The sequence below is a fragment of the Lates calcarifer genome, linkage group LG20, assembly GCF_001640805.2.
Source record: "Lates calcarifer isolate ASB-BC8 linkage group LG20, TLL_Latcal_v3, whole genome shotgun sequence".
NCBI lineage: Eukaryota > Metazoa > Chordata > Actinopteri > Centropomidae > Lates > Lates calcarifer.
The window spans coordinates 9,575,223-9,601,333 of record NC_066852.1 but is presented as its reverse complement, the minus strand read 5'-3'; the positions used below and the strand labels follow the sequence as shown (position 1 = coordinate 9,601,333).

The 26,111-nt window shown below is 38.9% G+C and overlaps 1 protein-coding gene across 2 annotated transcripts in view; it reads left to right on the top strand.

The window, feature by feature from the left end:
* Positions 1 to 26,111, top strand: part of gabra3 (gamma-aminobutyric acid type A receptor subunit alpha3) — an 81,521-nt gene that overhangs the window by 37,864 nt on the left and 17,546 nt on the right. For both annotated transcript variants that reach the window (XM_018692339.2, XM_018692338.2), the window contains exons 3-5: positions 5,014 to 5,135; positions 8,349 to 8,416; positions 20,679 to 20,899. In XM_018692339.2, coding sequence (XP_018547855.1) covers positions 5,014 to 5,135; positions 8,349 to 8,416; positions 20,679 to 20,899 — 411 coding nt within the window. The remainder of the gene's footprint in view (positions 1 to 5,013; positions 5,136 to 8,348; positions 8,417 to 20,678; positions 20,900 to 26,111) is intronic.

The following is a 26,111-nucleotide window of genomic DNA, read 5'->3' as shown; positions in this document are numbered from 1 at the left end:
AACCTTGGATCAGAGCCAGCCCACTCACTCAGTACTTGCCCTTTCCACTAACTCAGCTCAGCCCACACACATTTGTTCCCACCAGCCCACAAAGTCTTTACCCATTTCTCCTCCTTACACAGTTACAGACCATATGAGACCCTCCCTGCACAGTAGACACTGGCCACTTCATAGTCTCTGTGAACATCAATGAATACCATCATGGTAAAAGCAGACAAGTGCCATAAAAGCATGGAAAGCAGAGTATTACCTTTCACAAAGCCCCATTAATGATTGTTTTGATTATGCTAATTAGTGTGCACTAATAAATTGTACATATTTGCATATTTTAGTGTCATATTTTTCAATCTCTTTTCTGCCTCTCATCTTTGAGAGAGGAAAGAGAAAAAGAGCATCTACGCTTCATTTTAGCTGAAGAATATTCCGGTGCCTTTAAGAAATGGGACTAAGTAATAATTAATTAAAGAGATGACTGCTGCAGAACATGGCTAATTAAGAAACTTTTTTTTGCAAGGTAACATTTCAGTGCAGTGTCTCTTCAGAGAGACTGCACTTTTAGAAAAGTTCAAAGTCTGTTTGCACACACAGTATAAAGTTGTTAAATTGCCCGTCTGCTCCAGGACATACAATCCTTGACTTAAAATTTGTGTTTATCCCAGTGAAAGATGCCATCAGATCAAATCTGACCGTGCTGATGTGATACCCCCACCAACATGGGGTCTTTCAATCCCAGAATTAAAGCTTTGTTATAGTAATGGCTAAAAATTCACACAGACTTTTTGATGTTTTGATGTCTGTTAAGGTGAAAGAAGTACCATTTGATGCATCAGTATAAGAAATACTCAGAACCACAGTACGTGATCTAAAAGACAATCACACTTCAATCGATTAACAACTAACTGATTCTATAACATATAACTTAAGAGTTTCATTTCAGAGATAGGGCGCAAATATTCAAAGCCATGCCAACAAAAGTACATTTAAGTTTGTGTTCCAGTCCAAACCAGCCTTAGGTTAACATTGTGCACTATTTACTGCTCCATTAAGTCTGAGGTGGCGTTGGATGCAGCAGTGATTTTCCTGTCACAAATGGTGAAGCATGAGTTGTCAATTCTGGTGCTGTGAAATGTCAGACTTTGGTCAGCTTCTGTGACAGTGTGTGCTTGCTGCAAATAAACCAACAGATAAAAGGTACGGAGTGTAAGTTTGTTTCCCATCTGTGGTAGAATATGTTGATATATTTCAGTAGCTGATAGTGTTGACATTATTTAATCAGTGTGACAGACCAACCAAAGACTGATTAGTTGACAGACTAGTCCAGCAGATCTTGGATTTGTCTGAGCTTCAAAAGTCTGCTAGATGATGTGATCGAGCAACGGATCAGTACCAGACAGTTCCATAAGGATGTTGACCAGACTTCCTGTTGATGTCACATTTTAAATAAATATGAAACTGAGCTGTCAGTCACCATTTCAAATGAGTGTCATCTTAAAGCCTGCAGACCCACACAGGTGTTTTCAAATTAAACCTCTGCTCCGGTTGAAGTTGAATAGAGCCAAACTCCATATAATAAAATGCCTTTTTTGCAGCTGACATTTTATCTACAGCCGTAATCAATGACATTATCGATGGATCAGTTTCATTTACAGTAATTGTTTCTGTGAAGTCACAATGAGTCACCACGCACAAAACCAGGACCATAAAACTGAATTAATCACACCTTTGCCTAAATGTCAGCTGTGAAAATAGTTAATCATATAGGTCTAAGTTGTCTCGTCCTAAGAGGTGCAACAAAACTAAAACATTTATAATAAACTTTTTATCATTTTGTTGCAAATGAACAAAGAAAAGAGAAAAACTTTTGATTTCTGTTTTGGGGCCTGAACAACACAGTTCAGCCCAGGCTTATCTCCCACAACAAGTTAATACATGCCAGTCATCTCATGATCAAATACTCACAATTCACTTTTAACCATCAAGCTTCAACTTCACAGTGACAACACAGGATAATGCAATCAGACAGCATATTAAAGTGAGTTATATGCTAAACCCATGACCAGTGTAAATATTTTATAAATGCAGGATGTCATTAGCATCACATTGAAACAAGAGTAAATATAAAACAGTAATAGGCCTCAGTTTGTTCTCTTTATATATGTTTTTCCATAACGTGTGACTAGTTCAGAAATACAATTATGACTGTTCTGCCCTTCTCTACTTCATTAGTAGATATTTATATGTTTGTACTGAGATGCTGAATAGTGAAGGAGACTCACTAAGTAATACAAGTGGCTGGCATGATTATGTAACCTACATGTTTTAACAAAAATGATTTAAAACTCAAAAAGGGAATGTCCCATTTTCTTGTTCTCATCAGTGAATTTAAACAGCTGGCTGATTCTGGAAGAGGTTAGCATGTGTGTGTGCCTGTGTGTATGTGTGTGAGAGAGTGCGAGAATGCTTCAGTAAAACACGCAGATGCGACACACCACACAAGTACTTTGTTTTTCTGAAGTGGATATTTTAGTGTGGAGCAGACGTTGTTCGAATGGTTTCTCAGGGACTAGAGGCTCCTCATTAATTTTTGAATTTCCAGTGGTGCTAGCAGTGAGGCCACAGAGGCTTTTTGTTTGATATATGATTCATGTTAAGTGAGATATTACCTACTGCATTTAAACCAGTCCCAACCATTTCCACAGCTTTTTGTACTCGGTGCTTTTCATTCAAATAGTTGTTACATTGTCATATTTTAACATATTTTTGGCAGAGCTTAATTATACAGTTAGGTGCCCATTTGACAACCAGAATATATCAAACTGTGCCCCATTCAATAAGGTGCAAATCGTGAGTTGAGTGTTAAAAGGCTTAGACTCAGCGGAGTGCACTCTGGAGATACCACGACTCAAATAGCTGACATCATCTGGCTAAGACTTCAGTCCTGGTTGATTTGGCAACACCCATGGTCACCTTGGTAACAGGCAAGTGCAGTGAAACACCACGGCGAACACTCTTCAAACTTGCATTTAGCAGCAGCTTACTCATATTAAACCCTGTTTTTCGCTAGATGCATGGTTTTAATGTCAAGCAGCAGCAGCATGTTCTCTTCACATCAGCAGTAACATAACACAACAACAATGCAGAGTCGGAACAGTAAATAGTAAACAGTGACGCGCTTAGATGAGATTACACACAGTAACAGTGCATTACATGTATTTATCATTTCCTGTGAATCCTGCATGCATGTGAACTTGAATCCAGTGAAACAATGACAATGAAAACTGTTACACAGAGCATTAATGACTGAATATGGCTGCACTGAATGGTTATTGGAGAAGAAAGCTGACCATGAAAGTAACAAAAATGTGTCTGATTTCATGAAAATCTTGATGATGGTCAACCCAAAAACAGCTCAGTTTAAAAATACCATCATATGATTGTGAAGTGATATTCAAAGACAAACATTTGGAATTTTAATTAATGAATTCATAAATGAATAGTTAACCCTCCAGCTTTCCTTGCCATCACAACAAAATGGTATCAGAAATATTCAGGCAGCAGAATGGACTAGTAGTTACTGATATTAATGTTGCATTCAATACATTATAACATAATACTGGTGGTAATTTACTTCGCCTTCCCTAAAATAAACACAGTTCTTTTTCTTTCTTTTTCTGGGCTTCATAAATCTTCATTTCCTGGTTTATTATACTGTAGACCACAGAAACCATTACAATATGGAGGAAGTGATCTCTGGAACATGAGGGACCCCTGATGCTTAATTGATATTTATTTATAGCTCACATATGCCCACATAATAGCCACTTAGCTAGGCTGAAATCATTTGCCCAAATGTCTCAGAATTATGATGTGTTTCCTGTTTGAACTCCGAACCACTCCAAACTAATAATAATTACAACTGCATACATTGAAAGTAGTGACCTTCACCTAGTAAGTGTTTTAATGGATGGGGTTGTAGCACAGATGGACTATTATGATGAGTTGCTATTGTAGGACAGATTGAGACCTTCTAACAGGCCTAAGTAAAGACAGACTTGCTGCAGAGAGCACAGGCTTTTCTGTAAATGACGCTGAAGGAAAAGTCAGGTTCCTCTTCAAGCTCTAAAGTTATTAAAGCTTCATTCTTACTGACCAGTACAATGCTGTGTCTGTGATAGTGCATCAGGACATTGAGTGGTTGTTGATGGGGATTACTTGGATATTATAGGTCAGTTCCTCAGGGGATTTTAGTTTAATTAAAGATGGTACTCATTAACTCATCAGTGTTCCACCTACAGTAGAGTGGCCTTTTCATCTCACCACAATATTGTTCTGCAGGGGATTGTGGGCCATGTAAATTAATAACCAGTGGCTGATAGCATATGATGAATACTCACACTAACAAAACGCTGCAGAGTATTTCTTATTTGGGAAAGAATTCATTATCATAAATTCCGTGTTTTTTTTCGTAAAATGTGGAGGTTCCAGCTTGTAAAGACGGATGTAACAAAACAAACACAACCAGACACTTCTTATCCAAATATTGATTTAAGCCCAAGGCTGATCACTGACAGATTTTCACTGTGAGAAAAATATTAAACAAGCAGGAGAAATCAGACCTAATTCTTTATCAGAAACATTACATTTACAAAACTGAGTTATATCACATATATACTTTATTAAACTATAACAAAATCACTTTATTTCAAATGAAATTCACCTTGGATCATGGACAACATGTAAAACAACTCATTCTTGCAACACTTGTTTATTCTGAAAGCTGGTATATGTAATGTTTTAGTTAATAAATCATTAATATATCCATTTGTGTGGTGGAATGTCAAAACATGTACAGCTTTGTGACTGCAGCTGCAAACAAACAGCAGGATTTCACACCACTGTACACTGAGGTCATGCCACTCTCAGTGCTTCAGTTATGGAGCAATATATCAGCGTCTTTTATTATGTTTTTCTCTCTTTTTGAATTCATCTTCCTCTCTCCATTTCTTCCTACAGGGCAGTAGTTGGACACAGAGAGCCGCTGCCTGATGACAGTAAAGACAATATCACTATTTTCACCCGAATCCTAGACAGGCTGTTGGACGGCTATGACAACAGGCTACGTCCTGGGCTGGGAGGTAAGAAACAGTATATGGTGGATAGAGTATTTTTAATTCAGTGTATCTATTTTATTTTACAATGGTGATGTTAACAAGATAATTAGATGAAATCTAAAATAAATTTACTGTACAGGTATTAACAGTATAATCTGTATTGCTCCTCTGCAGGACTTTTATTCACTAAACTGACTAGATATGGCCCCAGCTGATTTAATCTATAGAATAAATAATAATTCCTAACTTAGCTCAAAAAGCAGTTTTAGTAAAACCAGCTGAACGGACTTGTTTACACAACAGCTGATTCTTGAGTTCAGAGGTTTTCATATTCTCCAGGGGAGGCACAAGGGAGTTACAGGGGGCTGCAGAGAGAGAGAGAAGATATTGTATGAAGTGAATGCGACAGGAGTGCACCAGTGTCCTGAAAACAACAGGAAGAGAGCTATTGTAGTTTGGCCTGCTTATCAAGATGGTCAAGCAGTTGCTGCAGCAGCAGCAGCTGTGACACACACAGCTCATGGAGGCAGTTAAAATACTTGAAGACTCAGAATCATAGCTCAATCATTTTTGTCAGACTATGAAAACTTGTGCTCTGGATGGACTGGTTGATTTGAGGAGAGGTTTGCTATATTCCATTGACGTCAACATTTGTTTTGCTCACTGCTGAAATGACACTATCCTGGTGTTGCTCTTTAAATTGTTTCTTTGCAGTAGAGGTTTTTGAAAACTCACTCACTCATTCACGCACTAGTGCTAGTGCTCGTCTAGTGGATGGTAAGAGACGTGGTAACTCACACAGACAACACACCACAACCAAGCACAAACTGAAGTCAGGTCACTTCATGCAGCACTGTTATGGAAATCTGCCTTCCCTTGGGTGGGAGTCTTCAGTTCAATCATGCCCAAATGGCGAATAAGCACATATGTCAGTGAAAATCCCTCTAATTGATGCCATTTCATCCAAATATTTGCCCCTCAAGGACAACAAACCACATAACAGCAAGCCCACACGCTCAAGCAGGCTTTGCCATTTCTCAGCCAGCCAGCTGGAATGGTCATTTCTGCTCTGCTGCTTGCCGCTGAAGCCACGAGCGTGGCTACCAGGCTGCAGAGCTACCAGGCTGGATGACCTGGACTCCGTGGGAGGCACCCAGGGAGAGGAACCAGGCACAAGATGTTAATGTCATAGTCTGCCTCTCTGTGCAGACATTCACATCTCCAAGGGCAAGGAGATGGTGAGGCCTGCACTGGTCATGGCTTACAAGTCATGATGATTTCCTCATGTAGAGCAGTGATTGAGCAACAGTCCTGTGTGGGGCAGTAAGTCATCTTGTGTTGCAGATGGATCTAAATTAATCTTATTCATCAAATAAACATTAAGAAATTATAAGAAGTTGCTTATATGGGTTGTTTTTATTTTCTCTGAGAGGACTGAATGAGCCATGCTAATGATATTAAGTTTAAAGCCTCAATAGTCCAACCATCCACCTGCAAACACAGCAGCTGGGGCCCTTCTCAGTATAGCCAGCACGCTCAGCCAAAGTCAAGGGCTTCTGTCTACAGAACAAGACTACCAATCTTCCTCCTGTTGGCCACCCCCATGCCCCACCACCCACAATCCTAGAGAGAAACAGTCATGTGGGACCGTCTCAGACAAACAGACTGTACAGAAACCGGAGAACACCATTTAATTTCATTTTCAGCGGCATCTATTAGCTGTGCCCTATGCTCCGGTGCATTGTTGTAAACAGAAACAGGGCAACTCATTCTGTTCCCCCGCCTATGCCTGCCATGCAAACTGCTGACTCGGTGCTGTGATAATCACGTATTTGTGAGTGCTATTTGTGTCGGAGGAATGATTAATGTGGAAGTGGATCTCCGCTCTCAGGGGGGCCCTTTGCAAGAGGATTGGAGACTTCACCTGTGGGTGGTCGCTTAGATCTGGGACGCAGTTAGAGCCGAGGATCTATTCACTTTTGGAGAAAAGCCTCATCACTCTCTAGTTGTTGCACCGCTGGGAGCAGCTATTTGTCTCGCCAATGGCCCAAAAGTCTACTTTACACATTTGCCCCAGAGAAGCTGATTCAGCCCACACCAAAGAGGGCAAATTTTGATCTGTCACGACTTTCATATTATGTCCTACTTAATGCTATACTAAAATCGTTTCTAAAGTATTTGAAAACAGTCATTCCACATCTCTTAATTGATATCACATTTAAAAGTCTTGACTAACCTACTGTATAATGATCAGTTTGAGTGTTGTTATGGGATCACGAATCATCTATAAATCATTATGACAGAAGAAAAGCGATTATGGAGCTTGTAATGTAACATAAAGTGCAATGATACATGTAATTCTAATTAAAAGAAATATATAGAACAGAAAGGCAAATAACATTCATGCCAGATTCATACTACAATAGACGACATCACGTCTAATGTGATTATAATGTGTGCATAAAATTGTGTAATGGCAACAAAGTGTGCCCATTATTTGAATAGAAAATACACACAGACCAGCATCCTTAATGCTGAGCTGCTGCATTTTATTCCCGAGCCAGTGGTCCCTTAGGGACTGTTAAATGTTTTTTGGGCAGGCTAACTAAAATTATTTTGGGTCAAAAGGGATGTCTTCTCTCCAAAGATACAGACTTGGGCCTGGCCCAAAGCCGATTTAATGCTGTAGTGGACAAAACCAGCTTTAGCCAAACAAATGGTAGTTTTACTGAATGAAAGACTTTAAAAAGCATCTGTGAAGTTGCTCACAGCAACATTTTTGTCCCTGAATTGAGGTTGAAAAAAAACCTCCTGGGCCAAATAGTTGGCTGTGTTGTAACCAGTGCTGTCCAGCAATGCATCAATCTACATTTTAGGAAATGTCTAATACTGTTGGTTTGCTGTTGTGCTAACACCTGCAATCTGTGGCACAACAACAATGTTAGTTGTTTTAACAAAATGATACACAAAGACAGTGAGAATCCAGGTATTAATCTGTCCAGACAGGCACAAATATTTCACTGAGTGTGTCTGAATCTTGAGTTTTTCCTCAGTTTGAAGTGATCCTTTAACACATGATTACAGCTGAATTTCTGTGTGAAGCAGCTTAGTTAAATGCCAACAAGCAAACTCCACCGTCATGTACACAAACAATCAGCTTAACAAAGACGGAGCTGCAGCAAAGCTTTTCGTCTGCAGACTGCACTGTGATGTGTTCCTTGTTCTCTCTTTCCTCAGAGAGTGTGACAGAAGTGAGGACAAACATCTACGTGACGAGTTTTGGGCCAGTGTCAGATACAGACATGGTGAGTATTATTCTCTTCTCTTTCCTCCCCGCTGTAATGAGCACTGTGAGTCATCAAATCTAAGCAGGTTATTAGTCTTTATTCAGCTGCACTTGTAATTGTTTCAGTCTGACAAAAGTACTTGAAGAACATTTGTCATTTTGAATTCTGCAACCTTAGAATAATAGAATTAAATTTCAGTCAGGATTGCACACATTTTAGGAGTCAACAATAATTTCTGTGTCTGATAGCAGTGTTTCCATACCTCTTCATTTGATCATATTGTATTTCAGCATATATAGCATGATACAGCAAAATATATTAAATTACTTCACAACAACACTGACAGTTGTGCATTTGCTGTGCATGGATCAAGGATGGATAATTATGTCTCAACGATTATTTTAAAAAAACAACAAATAAAGTCATTTCTACAAAAAAGTAAGCACTTAAATTTAGACAGGAAATGACTGAATAATATGGTTTAAACTAATATTCCTGCTGTACTCCACTTTCTGCATGAGATGCTCTACCTATTCACCTGATGTTGCTCCTGCACACTTCCTTACAGACAATTTTGACATTTTTGATCGTAGAAATGTATTTTTTTTATTTGCAGTTATCTCTCTACTAGCACATTTTCCTCTACTTTCATGCATGCAGCACTTTGACTTTAGCTGAAAAAAAACTAGTCTGGGAGTACAGATGTAGACCTGTAACTCTCTGGCTGTTTCTATTACCACTTGGTTGGATATTATTCAAAAAAATAATTTGACAATGATGTTTACTTAATTGGCAATATTTTAGCTAGCCAATTAAGGATTTAATATCTCATTTAAACCAGAGGTGGGTGATATGATCCAATTTAAAAAATCATTACTAATGTGGTTTGCAGCTGATGGCCATGCAGGCTTTAGCCATTAGGACTTTCATTGTTAATTCAATACTACAGAAAAAAAATCACCTCTAGTAAAAGCAGAAAAGATAGCATTTAAATCATCATCATTTTTTTTTTTTTTTTTACAAAAAACAAATGAAAATGGTATTCCAAATCAAGGTACTATCTTTTTAAGCGGTACTACTTTATCAGAAATTCCATTACAAGCCCTGGATGACCTCCTTTAAACAGCACATGCTGGAGATGGTTTGCGCTTTGTCTTGGGACTTTATATAGCATTTGACATATTTGATTGTGCAGCTCTAATTGACCGCCTTGAGCACTGGGTGGTTTCTCTGGCTCAGCTCTGAGCTGGCTCGACAGCCTGTGTGACGTAGCAAGATTAGTGCTTTTTGGAGAACGGAGTTGAATTGGTCTCACTAGGGGGATTCTTCACATCGTAAGAATCGATGTCTCTGGGGCAGCTTACATTCAGGCTGTCAGACTCAAACTTTACATAGGTTGGTGAGGACCTCATGAGAATCTCACAGTCTTATGTGAGGATTATTACAGTGGATGGTAGAAGCCAGGAGCCTTTAGAAAGAACCTCTTTTATTTCATTGATGGTGTATTATAACAGAGATTATGTTCAGACCAAATGGCTTCTTGCCTTATGTAAAGTAACACAACCATATAGTTCATTTTTTTTTGCTATCACTACATAGCCAACAGCAGCACTGACAGCTGTTTACCTACCAATCTAGAAGCATCAAACTTAATTCAGTAGCCTGATATCAGCCTGCTTATCTTTTTGCATCTTTTTATCAGCTCACTTCATTCTAACCTCTTTTCCCCTCAAAGCCATGTGTTGTAAAACTGATTTTTTTTTATGATTCATCAGTCACTAATGTGGTTTTTGCAGTGGTAATGTATTTTGTATATCTTGCATGAGAGATTACTTTGTGAACTGATGTTTCTACAACTCAGAAACAAAAAAATTGGGGTTTAGGTTTGACTTCTGCCTTCTTGAGACCATTCCTGTCATTGTAAAGATACAGTACGCTGACCACAGAATGTGGAAGTTGCTTTGTGAGAGAGTGTTCGCTCCCTTACTTTATCACAATAGACAGTGCTTTATCTTCTACAGCAGATATCACCTTTGGGGTCTCTCAGGGCTCAATTCAAGCCCCAATCTTTTATTCTCTTCACATGCTCCACTTGGCAACATCATGAATCAGTGGCAAACAGCACAGAGCACAGACAGTGACACATGTGACGGCTGCACAGGCCACAGAAACCCACTTGTGGTAACGTTTTGATCGGAACCACAGTTGGTAAGGCTACAGCAGGTGTTCTCTGTCTCCTGTCAAAGGCAAGATACCTGTTATCCACACACTCACACCCTCATCTTGTAATCAGTGTATGTACTGTACATGCCAACGTTTTGACTGTTACCAGATGTGGAAACATAGCATCACCATATTGTTGTTGGTTTTTTTTTTCATTGCTTAGTCAGTTTTAAATTTGCTGTCAGGATTACACTGATCATTACCCAGGCAAAGGCTCATTCTGGCCTCAGGCTACACTGCATTTTCTTGCTCTATATGCACATGAACACAGCACAGAGGCTTCAAGCATTTCCTTTCTAGACTTTTCATGGTCTAGCCTCAAAAGGCAATCATGTTTTAGCCTTTAGGAAGCATCACACTATGGAAAAGATGTAAGATGTATGTATGCATGTCTGTAAACACTGCTCTGCAATATGTGTGGATTACATACTTGTTTTAATCTTTAGCATATGTGATATCTGTATGCTTTTTGTCTGTATCAGTTGTAATATTTTCTGTGTTTACATTGTTGTGGGCACAATGCAGAGGTCTAGCCAGAAAATCTCCTAAATTTAGTGCAGTTTAGTTCTATGATTTTTTTAATTGGGGGAAATGTATTGGTGTAATTCATATCAGCGGTTATGGGGGTTTACAGCTCATTTCCCTCACACTCTGATGATTTCCTCCTACTAAATTCCACCTTCAAAAAGGTAGAATTTGTTGCAGGGCTATTGTATAGGATTGCAGATCAGCCCTGGGAGCTCTGGGGAGGAGGAGGGAATGAGAGGACAAGGCAGACGATTATACAATATAATGGGCAAATGTGGATAGTAGGCTGCACTAAATAAGTAGGTCTTGACTCTGGACTTTGATAATGAACGGTCTGCATTGCTGAAATTGGTGCCCATTTCCAAAAGGGAGGGCACCCTCTGAGGGTGAGTGACTGGGAGGGTGGCTCAGTTTTTTTTTTTGAATTTAGAGAATAACGAGGGCTGTTGCATCCAGCGAGAGAAAGATCAGGTTTATAGATCAGGTAATTGTGTGATGTACCGAAGGGTGAGTTATTTTTATGGTTTTTATGAAGTATGTTTGGGCTTTGAAAACACTCGGGTTCTGGTACTCAGAGCCCATGAAGGCACATCTACAGTAGGTCAGGGTCATGCGATCGTGTTTTCTGGTTCATGAGTTTCCAGGCTACTGAGTTCAGAATGAGTCGGATGTGTTACTTGAGTGTGGAGCGGGACAGCCTCGGAGTATTGAGCACTGCAGTAAACAGTTCTGGGAAACAAAAGCGTGAAACAGTTTTCTAGGTCAGTTATAGGAGAGGAAATGGCTAATCCTGGAGGTATTTCAGAGGTGGAAAGAAGCTTTTAAGATATTTCCTTGATGTGTTCACCAAAGGAAAGTTCTGTTTTGGAGACAATTCACCAGAGTTTAGCAGATTAATTTGGGGCAGCTATCTATTTATTAAAATAAAGAGGAAAATCAGCTGTATGCTGCTAAAGGACATAAAAAATCTTTTAACTTAGTCTGCTTCTTTTTTCTCATGTTGTTATTGTGCCATTATGTCTGTCTGAGCTAGCTGTTTCCCCCTAGATTCCTTATATATATGATAACCTTGTTAACGCTTTAATAAGATTTAAATTGATATAGCTCCATATCAAACTAATATACTGCTTTGGAAATACCACTGATTTGGATGCAAATCAGGAAAATGAGCCTTAGATAACCCCTGCTGATTGAATATCTGTGGGCCCACACACTCACATGTAGAAACACCTCTGTGGAAAAAAGACACCAAGAAATGTATTTAAGGCTTGTGTTTTAGATTGAATGGGTTTTAAGGATTAGACCAGCTGCCTTTACCTCAGAGATCAGCATAATTGTTTCAGATGGGCTACAGGACATGTATGTGTACTAACCACCGGATTGTTCCAATATCTTTTGGGAATTTGATGGCATACATAACTTCATGAAATTGATTATTTGTGGCTTACTAACAAGGCTAAGCTACTAGTAGCTAGTGGTTCTGTGAGGTTCTGTGTAAAGGATAACGTCAGCATGCAGACATGAACATAAAGACAAGGTTAGCATAGTTATTAGCAGCTGTAATGTTGACTACATGTTAAGCATCTTGGTTTAGCGTGTTAGTGCTGGCAAATAGCCAGTTAGCACTAAACAAAAGTACAGCTGAGGCTGATGGCAGTGTCATTAGTTCTTCAGGAGTTTGATGATCTCCTGATTTTTGACCAAGCGCCACTGTCAGGTCAGCAAGCATTTTGATTTGTCCAATGCTTTTAGTTTGTTACAGTACATTCTAAGGGGAACAAAAATGTCTGTGGCAACGTTTGTGACAATCCGTCTAGTAGTTGTTGAGACATATCACTAAAATATACAAAGGTCAACCTCATGGTGGGGCTAGAGGAAAGGCAGGGGAGCTAAATGTGAAATCACCAAGTTATTAGCATTCATCTTCCAGGATTGATGAACATCTGTACCAAACATCATGGCAATCAATCCAATAGTTGAGATATTCAAGTCTGGACCAAAGTGCTGACTGACTGGCTTTGTCATCCCTTAAGTCACTGCTAGTGTGGCTAAAATGTGGAGCATTAAATGCTTGGAGAAACTGTCAAAACTGAAACGTTCCTAGACAGAGCACACTCTATACCCTAGGCATCTCATAGTTTATGTTGCGTACATCCAGTCGTCCAATTATCCATCTCTGTAACATCAAGTGTCCCAGAAATGTCTGCTTCTCACTAACCCAGAGGGCCAGTTGTTCAGCCTTCACTTAGACCCCAATACGCCACATCTGCCTTTAGTGTCCCACTATCACAACAGGATGGAGGCTAACTGCATAATCGGAGTGAAACTCATAGGCCCATAACATGGCTAGCTTTGTTCAGAGTCGTGTCTGACCACAGCAGATTTCTGCAGTGTGTCACACCATGACCCAGAATGTGGGTTGCTATCTTGATGCTGATCTCTAGTAAGTAGGTGGGTGTGTTTCTGCACCTCAAGCCTCCCCCTTCTCGCATACTCTTGCTGATTTTTCTTGTGCCCATTGTTTCAGTCTTCCTCCCTCCCCTCTCAGATGGTCTATGGAGTTGCATCTCATCCACATGTATGCAGTGTCACAGCACATTTACCTGTCTCATGGTTTGACAGGTCTGTTCTGATGAAATGGGAAGCGATTTAGGCTGTCACAGGTACTGTGCTGAAGCTTGCTCTGACAAAGATGTCAGTGATGGCCTGATCTCAACAGGGGCTACGCAATCTCTGGGGGTAAACATTTCTGGGATATCTGAGATTTTCAGCACGAAGCCGTACGCTTAAAATTCAGGGAACTCAAACTCCGAAATGCCCGAGCAGTTCAAGGGCTTCTAAACAGAACAGATGGAGGTTTGTGTTGCTAAAATTTGAAGGTGAACTTCTGGATTCTGCATCAATCACACTGTCCTTGTTCAAAGACATGCAAACCAAATTAAGCCCCTTTTCATGAGAACACACAGAATTTTAAATTTGTCTTATATTGCCAGCACCTTTCCAATATTGCACTCTTAAAATAGGGCTTAATTTTTTTTCCCACTCACCATACAGGTCATCATGTTCCCCAGAGTCACAATATGATTCATGTGCAGGGCGGGAACAACTTGAAAGCAGAGCAGGCACAGTCTTTTTGCACCCTAGCACCATATATTTTTGTGAAAATGGCAGCCACAGGCAACAGGACTTTTGAGGACTTCAGTGCCCTGCAGTCATATAAGAGTCATGTGGTGAGATGGGCCCATATTTTCATTGAAATATGAGCATCTTATACAGCAAAAATACACGTATATAATAAACTGCAACACAAAGTATTTTTAATTTTTTAATCAGCGTAATGATGAAATGTCTTGAATTAACATACCTGCAAAGTCATACCATGTCGATACATCAGCAAAATGTTCACCAACAACTTGATTGATTTGTTTTCCCTGTGTACAATATTAAATCATGGCAACTGAAGAATGGAGTATGCTTTAATGGTTATTTGTGGGCAATTCAAAGCACTTTGTTACAGCAGTTACGATCAACACGACTACTTGTATATTAAAGGTGTCACTTGTGGTGACAAACAAATTATCATCCATCTGTACTGTTCACTTCAGCTCCACAATATCTTTTATCACTGTTTTGGTTTTACAGCTCTCAAGTGTTCGGTTTACTTGCCCAGCACCAAGTGGCAGAATTTGGACTGGCTGGTGAACACACAGGAGCATTTAGCTGGAAAAAGTTACAGATGTTTCTTTCAGAAGCTGGTGGAGACCAAAACCAAGGCTAAAAGCAGAGTGAATATTGGACGAAAATTCCTCAAGTGACCAGAAACACAACTCCAAATTAATTGTAACATTGCTCTGTGACTGCTGAATGTGTAAACAAGCAACTATGTGCTAACAAGTTCAACATTAATTTGAACAATATCACATTGTTTGCTGTTATAAGTAGAGTTAACCCAAAAACATCATCACGATTAAAATATTCAGAAAGGTTGATATCGGTAATTAGCATATTAAATTTCAAAGCATTATCTCTTCCAAACTTGAAGACAGATTTTTGCTCCAGGATGTAAGTTGAAGAAACCAGACAGTTAATTGTGGTTTTAAACTATAGTCAGAACATGACAAACACATGCCAAGCCGCAGAACACGCCACAAATCAAACACATTGAAACAAATTGTTAAATCTAAAGTAATTCATCTAAAACCTAACTTGCGTAACGTATGCCTCTATTCTTGCAACATGATGGGCAGTTTATTTGTTAAGATAAGATAAGATAATCCTCTATTAGTCCCACAATGGGGAAAATTGTTTCTGTGGATGCTATCCAAGCATGGAGATTAATTATATCAAACATTTACTGGCTATTTGTTATACTCCTAACAAGGAAAATTGTATTGCTATAATTAACTGTATCGTTTTATTGCCCAGACCTAGCTCAAAGTAGCACTGCTTTTCTCTTTGTTCTTCAATAGTTATGAGGACACAGCCATCTGTAGCCACTGTATAAAACTTTATCAGTATTCTCAACGGACGAAATTGATCAATGGTTCCCTGTGTACACTCAGGTCAACTAAAACGTTGTGTGAGTAAACACAATGTACGAGACACAAGTTGTGCTTTTTTAGCTTTTTTTTAAAAAGCAAACTATCTTTCCCTAACCATAGTTTCTTTGCAGTCTGAGTCTAATCACAAGAGGATACAAGATGCAAACCCTGGTCTCTGGTATCAAGTCCTGTGCCTTGTATGCCCTCTATCTATACCTTCCTACAACTTCAGTATACTACAAGAACACAGCATTTAGTGGAGATATGGTCTGCAAATACATTTATTTGAAAATGTATATAAACTTAATTTTTAAGAGATAGAGTTTTTGTATACCCTGACCAAAATATTTCCACTTGTGAGCCACTTCTGTTTATTTCCCTGAGGTCAATTCAAAATAAGCATAATTTCATACTGTGTCTTAACTATTTAAAAATGCATTATGTTTTTACAAATGCTTGCATAAACATGTTTCCAGTGACATATCCTTCATTTGTTTACCGGCATCCGATTCTGGGGCTGATTATATTTGTGGAACAAAATGTTAGCGTTTGAAGTGTGGCACAATGAAGTGCTAAAACATGTTTATGCCTGAGAGCTGCAGAAGCCGGAGAACACTGAAGATAATTGGAGTTGGTATGGGATTCACAGCTCATTGCAAGTCTCACACAGGTTACATTCCCAGCAGGGAAAGGTGAACAGCACACAAGAAGTGAAGCGAGAGAGAATAATTGACAACGGGAAAGCAAGAAGGACTAGTAATTAAGACATTAATCAAATCTTTGACTAATCATTACAATGCCCAGAGTGTGAAGTTCACAAGAGCCACATGAAATTGATACGCTGCCTCCAGGAAGTGGTCTGCATCATTACCAAACCAGCTAATCAGAATGTTATCTCTGGTCTGCTGTGTACTGTCAAAAACTAGCCTTCATAACATATATCATACATAACATTTCTGTACAATAAAGTGGGGAAGCAGCTCTCTGGCACAATATAATATCTTGTCAGGGGCACTAAATCAAAGCTGTCAAACCAGTCAGTTTATGTAGATAAACAAAATGCGTATGTCAAGTTGTGGCCAAGAACACTGGACAATAAGTTACTGTGCGGAAAATTTCAATTTCCCGGAATAAGCAACTTGTTTGGGTCACGGTGCTTTCAGATGACTGTTTTTTTTTGTTGTTTTTACTAGTTTGTTTTTTGTTATATATTTGGAAATATAAAGAGATTGTAGTTCATAAAATGGCAAATCTGTAGTTTGATTAATCAGATAATTCAATGAAATAGAGAGAAAGCTGCACATTGACTGTAAAAACATAGGCGATCAGATGTCCAGATCTGTTGAGTAAAAACCAAATTAAAACTAAAAGGTAATGACATTATTAAAATGTGATGTAATAACCAAATGTTTAGAATTTAATGAACTCATTAATTCAAGATAAAAGGCTGCATTAATATTCTATCAGATATTAGACACAACCTTCCTGCCATTATCAGAGAACCAGACACTGTCATTTTTTAACGTCTATACTCATTTAGCCGAGTCTACTGTACATCCTACCTTAACTGCCATCTTATCAGCCGCTCCTATCCTTTTCCTCATTTCCTTTCATTTTCTCAAGACTGCTGCCCTGCCATTGGCTGGTCCTCTCCACCACTCTTTTTCCATTGAGACATACACTCACATATGAGCAAAGGAGACATTTCTTTGTGTGCCTGACATGCTTATTCTTTCCTTTGTTTTATAGTATCTATTTTTATCTGTTGTGCGTTCTTTTCCCATGATGGCCTGCTGTGACAATCCTACAGTATTTACTTAACATGTTCAGTAATTAACCTTGACTAGAAAACATTAGAGACCCATTTAGTTATGGCATATAAGACAAAGACTGTGATTACTACCTCATTATAAAACAGATTCAAAGAAACACAGAAATAGCTTTAATTTGTCACAATTCAGCTGACTCTGCATTACAAGACGTACCGGGTTTATGAGAAGTTAACTATAAAGGATATTGTAATTATTATTTATGTCTTGTCACAGGCGTGTTTTAGAGGGCTACCGTCAGTGTAGGTAAACCAAATCTCAGTTATGAAGGACATTTATAGAAAAATGTGTACACTTGGTAATTGGTCCGTCAACACAATATTAACAGATTATGTTTTGTTTTGGTTTTTTTTCCTTGAGGGAAATTTCTGGCTCTTTAGCTATTAAATGTTCCAGTATGTTCACCATGTAGATGCTAACTACAGTATGTCTGTTAAGGCTGCGCAAGTAGCATACAGTAGGTTTATCAGAGCTTTGTAGCTGCAGCTGTAGGAACTGAGTGATAATTCTCAGTGGGTGTGACACAAAGAGCAACCCCTTTCACAATACACATACACAGGCTATTGATCTGTCTTTAATCTAAAAATATTGATTTTGGCAGCTTTGAAGTCATTTATCAAGCAAAATATGCCAAATGTTTGCTTGTTCTGGGTTTTCAATGTGAGTAGTTACTGATTTATTCAATTTCCTATCACTGTTGTATGGACAAAACAAGAATTTTGAAGATGTTGCCTTGGGTTTTGAAAACTTGATGGTCATTTGGCACAACTTTTAAAATTAAAAATAAAGTTTAAAAAAATTCTACAGGTTAGAATACTTCTTAATTGCAGACCTAGATTCCTATATTGTTTTTGTCACTAATACAGTTTTTATCTAGTTGTCAGGTTTAGGATTTAATAATATTGAGATTTGTTAATTTAAGCAATATAAATACAAGTAGTATTACAACTTATGTGCAATGCCGCTTTCCGATTCTATCCAAGCACTGCTATGGCTCCTCTTTCTCTCTCCCCACATTCTGCGTCTCTATCCTCTGCTTTCTAATAAAGGCAGGTTGCCAAAAAAAAAACAAAACATATAGCCATATAAAAGGGATCTGTATTTTATGTGTGAAGGGTGATTGTGTATTCATAAATCTGTTTGTAACAGTGTCACTGAGGTGCCATGAATGTGTTTTAAAATGTCATTTAAATTACAGTTGTTTGCTACAGTAAATCCATTCGTGATCCTTGCCACTATAAAAAAGACATTTGATATCTACTGTTTGGGAGAAGTTCCGCTCTGTCTCCTCTGTCAAGGAGAAATCAATCACTCAGTCCCTGGAGGAACACCAGCTGGCATTCAAACTGATTGTGCCATTTGGCCTTATGTGGGGATTGACTATGCTTATCCACATTCCTGTCCTTCAATCTTCAAATTAATTCCCAGTGTTTCCAAGAGACTTCTGTCCAAAGGAAACAAACAAATGATGGCAACACCCAGCTGGGCCAAACACACTGTTGTCTCTGTATTCGTCACTGGATGTTTTACACTGATTGGGGTGAGATTTGGCATCTGATATAGAAAAGGCGAGAAGAATTAAGTGCACAGCATGAGGATAAATGCGACGATCAGGATTTAAATGGTCCAGGGTCTTTCGGTGCCAGGACTGAACAAACTTTCTTGGAGTGTTGCCAGAAACTTTGGGTCAAAGATTAACAGGACACTGAACAATAAATCACCATATAGTGTGTGTCTTAGCGTCCACATGTGCGTTCATCAGTCTTTCAGTCTTATGACCTGACCTGACCTGACTGTTGTGAGGACAGATGCGGTGGAACTGTTTTATGGTACGGTAGGTTTGCACTCAGTCGGGAGGTCAATCACATCAATTAACAGACGTCCATCCCGCGCTGTTTAGAGGAGCCCTGTTGATGTGTTGAGTGGAGGCTGAACACCTCTCCTGCTGAGGATGATGGCTTCCTGTTGTTAAAGCCACTGAGAAATGACTTTATCAGTTTTTTTCACTCAGGGAGCAGCCAGTTACAGTTGACTGGTGAGCACTACGGTTGGTGAGCTCTTTCACTGTACGAGCAAAAAGGCCAAAGACAATTAGAGAGAAACACATATGCTGTGCTTTTATTGATCACCAATAATGTGCACTGTTGCGCGAGATACAGACAGCTTCCTTCCATCTCACTCGGTTAAGACAGCTGCACTCACTCTGCACTGCCACTGTACGGAGGGAAGGCGGTTGCTAGGACACCAAGTCTTACTGAATGAGTAATGTGAAATAAATTCCTTTTGACTGGCTACTTCCTGTATTCATTGTATTTTATTTAGTGTTTCATGTGTTGGTGACAACACAGAAAGACTTTGTTGCATATTAATAAAACATGAAACAGATGTATTACAAGGTTTTTCGCCGAGGCTCATTTGTGTCTTAGTCCATGGTTAGGCTTTCAAGTTTGAAACAAACACTACATTGTTAACAGAGTAGTAATTACATGATGCTGGAATACATAACTTTAAAAGACACAATATATTCTACAATAATTGGTATGTAAATTTGTGTGCACGCACATGAATCCTTTTTTCTGTTAAAGCTGTGCTTGACAGATGGTGTAGCATGGCACACACCTGTGTGTCTTTTATTAAAAATGATGACTGCCTGAGAGCAGAATGCAGGTGCCAAAAGTGACAACTCCACAACAAATCTTTTGTGTTATTGGTTTGGTATCAGACATTTTTTGTCACTTTACTGTGTAATTAAAAAAAAAAAAAAACTCATTTGCATTAATTGTTTTTTCCTCTAAATAGATTTTTTTTTTCCCGTTAATGATTTGTGGGTTTTATTTTTTTCCTTTTATCCCATCAGACATGGTGACTTCTTGAAAGTGACCACAATGATTGAAAAGATGTCAGTCTGTCAATACATGAAGTATGTTGCATATTGATATTCATTTAACTTTCCATAGTATTAGTCAGTAAAAGTTATACATATAATTGTGTGGACACAACAACAGACCCTTTTAACTGCAGACATTTTGAAGCAGGATGGCTCCATTTCAGTAAGTGTCCTAGGACACTTACTGAAATGCCGGGTCCCAACCAGTGCTGGGTCCCAACTCCATAAGCTGTTTTCTTGCCAACTAATCCATCTCACTCTCTTCCCTTCAGGAATACACCATTGATGTCTTCTTCCGTCAGAGCTGGAGGGACGAGAGGCTGAAGTTCGATGGGCCCATGCAAGTTTTACCCCTCAACAACCTCCTGGCCAGTAAGATCTGGACTCCTGACACCTTTTTTCACAACGGAAAGAAATCTGTGGCCCACAACATGACAACTCCCAACAAACTGCTACGACTAGTTGACAATGGCACGCTTCTTTACACAATGCGGTGAGCCACTTTTGAACTCATTCCGCAGTCAACACTGCCACTTCATTATTGTGTATAAGTGTTATACTCGAACAACACTAAGTAAATCTACAGTAGGGATGCAATAATTCTAAATCTGAAACCAAAACCGGGATACAAACGTTCACAAACCTGTATCACAATATGGGAACACAGAACAGAACTGAAACAATCTAACCAATTCAGTGGTTAAGGGATCATTTAAATTATTACAATTCATCATGAGTGAGGCACAAATATCTGTTCCAAAATTCATCTAATAGGTTGCTGAGGCCTTTCACTTAAGTTGAAAGGAGGATTAAAACTTAAGTTGCGGGGTGCTGATGCAGCAGCTATCTGGATCATTTCTGATCATTTCATCAGTCCAAGTGTCAGATTACCTGATTTATAGCCAGTATGTTTCACTCACAGACAGCTCAGATGATAATAATCACTTGATCAAAGAATTGCAGCTGAGTGTATGTTGTGCCTGAAGTGCACTGTAAATAGTCTCAGCTACCAACACAGTCACAGTCAGTAAATACTATTATCTACAGGACTGGAGCAAAAATAATTCATTGGTTTCAAACCATCTAATCACTGAATCTATCAATCAGTCCTCCCCACAGCTTTGCATCTGAGCCTTGAAAAGGCTTGAAAAAAATATTTTTATGATGGGCATCCACAAGGTGAATATTGATTGAATATTGAAGGGTGAAAATGAAATAGTGAAAGAGTTTCATTTAGTGGTCCCACATGAGTGAATCTGATGTGGTGGCAGTTCTGCCAAGGCCAAGAAAGGCATCTGAGCTCTAATGGAGTATTACAAGGACAGTTGTGTTTACATAACCAAGTAAATGTGTGGTAAGATGATGAAAGATCGTATGATGAAGCAAAGTGGGATAAAGACTTTTTGCAGACTTTTTGGTTATTTCTTATCTTATAGCCAGCCAGTTAATATTCAGTGTGTTTTTTGATTAGCACTTGCAAGAATTTTTAAAGGGTTGAATTCATTGGACATCTTGCCTTCCTAATGGAGAGGTCTAAATAAAAATTTGCTGTATTGTTAGAGGGACTGGGTAGCACTGCGTAGGAGAGACTGATGACTTACATTTGCCTAAACATACTTCAAAGGTATTAGGTTTTAGAATATAAATCCATCTGTTTTTATAGGACATTTAGTGAGGTACATCATCATAGCACCCTGTGTTGATTGGCACTCCTTAATAAACAACAGCTTAAATCCATTCAATCAGCGTGTCTACAGCGTCTGAACTCACAAATGCTGTCAAGGCCTCCGCTCTGCAGGATTGCGTCATTATTTTGAATAGAGGGAGCTGGTATTGTCTGCCAGTGCTGCTGCAGTCCTGTGTTTGTGTGAGAGCATTTATCACTCACTCTCAGTTCACCTCCATTTAACTCAAACTCTGTGTGGTTACTGAAGCAATTTGGTTTCCCTGATAGAGAATATCAATTTATGAAAAGTTCAAAATGTGCTCATCAAAGGCAGTGGTGTATATAAGAACTGATTTATTCTAAAATCTCCAAACTGGACTTAACAGCTTATGAGCGACCAAAAACAAACACAACTGCACAGCCATATTTGGGAACATTCAGTTCAGAGTGATGAAAACATTTTTCAACAAAATCAGGATCCACTGGACCAATGATGCACAACTTAACACTCAGTGTTGTGCCACTACTGGTGCATTGCTGCCTTAACCCATTAATCTTGAGGAAAAGCCCCACTATTTTTTTGTTAGAGGAGGGAGCACAAAATCTGCTTTGGAAACAGCAGTTTTTTATGTAGCCACAGTCAAAATCAAAATGTTTGATCTCACATGTCTTGCCTAAAATCGCAAAAATAAGTAACAAGCATTTGACATGCTAAATATCTGACTTAAACTGGATCAGAAAGAACTTATCCCACTAATAAGCAGTCTCTACCCATGGGGACTCAATTTTTGTCCCCACAGTGACACAAGTCATTGATTAATGTGCATTCAGGTTTCAAGTCCCCATCGGGACTTGAAGGTGCAGATGTATTTTTGTTCACATATCTGGTCTGTTGCAGTCGGCCACTGTCAGTCTTGCTGGCAGGCAAATGGAAGAGGTGCTGGAAGTGAGATATGGCCAATTCTGGAAAAAGATTCACTGTTGAGGAGGTTATTGAATTGGTAACATCAGTTGACACTGAGAGAGCAGACATTTCTCTTGAGCCTCCAGATTGTGAGAGTAGTGTCAGTGCAGAGGACAGTGGAGATGGTGGAAGTCTGATCTACTTGTCAGGTCATCATCTAGATGTTGTAGAAGATATAATCCTCTACAAAAATGTAGAAAGGGAAAAAAAAAATCAATGATGAGAGTGCTTAAGATGAAGAGACACCGCAAGTGGCTAGTATCAGTGCAAACATTGAAAATGCACAGAATGAGGAAGGTCTTCACATGGACACACCTGTGGGTGCCGAGTACAAGATTGAACAACATGGAGCTACAAATGACAAAGGTCAAAGAAAAACATGGTACAAGACCTTCCAAGAGGGGAAAACTTTTGCGTGGAACAGAGCCTTAGAAATGCTGACTGAGATTGAGGGGGAATCATATTGTTTAAGGAGTTCTTCGACAACAAGCTGATTGTTGATCTATGTGACCTGGGCAACCTATTTACATCGCACAATGTCTCTCCAAATTATATGACAGCCTTTTTGGCAGTGCGGCTGATAAGTGACTACAGCACAGTACCATGGCATCAAATGATGTGGTATGATAATGATGACGTCTACAACGCTGCTCTGTGCCAGCTTTTGACCAGGAAGAGACTTGAAGACATTCTCAAGTCCCTAAACCCTGTGGATAACTGCAATCTTTCCCTCAAACTATTTAACTTCCTGTTAAATATGATGAGTCAGAGAGTTGAAGGGTTCCAGACTGACTAGGATGTCTGCACGAATGAGGCAATTATCCTTTTCCCTACTTCATCAAGGGAAAACCAGTACAGTTTGGATACAAGTTGTGGTGCCTCAACATGATCCTGGGATATCTTAACCAGTGCCAACTCTACGCTGGGAAGTGGGCCAGACTGCCAGATATCAGGCTTGGTGGCTCTGTGGATATGGAACTTTTAGAGTCACTGCCAAAGATGTAAGATTTTAGATCACTTTTGACAACAACAGACCCTCAGTGAGAAGGGAATCTGTGCCGCAGGAACCTTAAGGGCCAACTGTGTGAAGGACTACCCACTTGAAGACCCAAAGACCATGAAAAAGAAGCCCAGGGGAAGCTATGTTTACCACTACAGATGATCATCTTTCTAAGAATCCAGACCATGTGTGCATGAAATTCCTAACCTATTGACAGAAATGATTTCATGGAAAACCATAAAACCAACAATCCCTAAAGAATGCAAAAAAATGTGTGCTGTTGCCTCATACTTTGACCAATTTGTACTTGGCTCAGCTAGTAATTAGTGCTGTAAAGGAAATTCTAACTTTCTACTGTAGACATTAATGGGTTAACGAAGACTTATTAAATGTTGTTGGATTTTGAACATAAGTAATATCCTGATATAAAATATAAAAGTAAATACACACATGCTTTTAGCACTGCTAGTGGTCAGTCCTCTTCTTTGATCATGAATTTCTCAACAACTATTTGATGGGTTGTAAATGTGGTAATGCAACATTTAATTGATCCCTTACCTTATCATTCAGCAACAAATCAGGTCTAAATCTCACTTTGTTTTAATACTTTTGTGTATGACCAAATAGCTGTAAAACTGAAATTCCCAGGAGCCTCAGTTGCACTTAGTGTTTAGTAGCTAATAAATTTTAACATGCTAAGCTAAAATGGTTGACATGGTAAACATTATAGCTGACATCATTCTAGTACTGCCATTGCATGTTAGCAGTTAGTTCAAAGCACCGCTGGGGCAAAATACAGCCACATAGAGCTGCTAGCATGTCATCACTTATTTCATACTGAATATGAAGTTTTGTCATTGTACAGACAGTTTGCTTTGTTGTCTTTGATCAAAACAATTCTAATTCTGTTGTCCATAATCTTTTGTCCTTTTTTTGCCTTTGTTTCTGTCCCTGTCTGTTCATAGACTATATGGTACAGCGTAGGAATGAGATGAATTTTGTCAATTAATTGTCATCTTAAGTGCTGATACGCAGCATTTGGTAGCTCACATTTTAGTTATACTGTGTATACAGTGTTAATTTGGGTGGTTACTTAGACAATTATCAGTAATGAGACAGCAGCAGAGAGCAGTCAAGAGGGTGGAAAACAATGGGCACACAGGGTTGTTGCAAGTGCAACACAAAGAGCTAATTAGAAACAATAAGTTTGACTGTAGAAGTTGCCTGTGGTGTTGCTAGTTTTAACACTAGCTGCAAGAAACTTATGTGTAACATTCTGTGACATGACACAGTGTTTACAATGGCCAACTGAATCTACTCATTAAATTATATTAATTATGCTCTTCATTGAATATGCAAGTTTATGTTACATATAAAATCTGTACACTCTACCAATCCCTAAATTACATACAATATTTAATACAAGCATGAATCTGTAGATGCAAATCAAGCTTCAGGTCACATGATATGTTTTACAAAGAAAATGACACATAAACAACATTTACTTACTCAGATATTTTGCTCCTATCCTGGTTGCTAAACCAAATTTTGGATTGATTCAGGGACTATAAATGTTGTAACCGAGTTAAAATAACACTGTTTGTGGTCCATTTATGAGTAGCTCAGTCCACTGTAGGATGTTTTTAGGGGCTGCAGTTTTGTTCCAACTCAGAAAATGTAAGCTAAGTGTTGATTAAACATGTATGAGTAACATAATACAGTATGTAATATTTCTCTGTTTACTTACAGAGTGCATTTTGTGGCTCAGCTATCTGCACTCATTACCACTGACAAAGATGGAGGAGAAACATACGCACTGTGGATTTAAAATGACTTGAGTGTCCCAGATATTAAAATAGTCGTTGTGTAATGTTTACATCCTACATTTTGATTTTACTGATTGCAATGTCTTGATACCTGATGATGACATTCATAGCACCTCTGACCATTGCTTTTGGTCTATGAAAATGTACCATTTATTTTCTCTTTTGTCACGTATCATGATGTGTTCATAACAGCTGCTTCAACCATGCTTCAGCCTCAACAGTGAAGTTTTGTCTCTCCACCTCTGCACC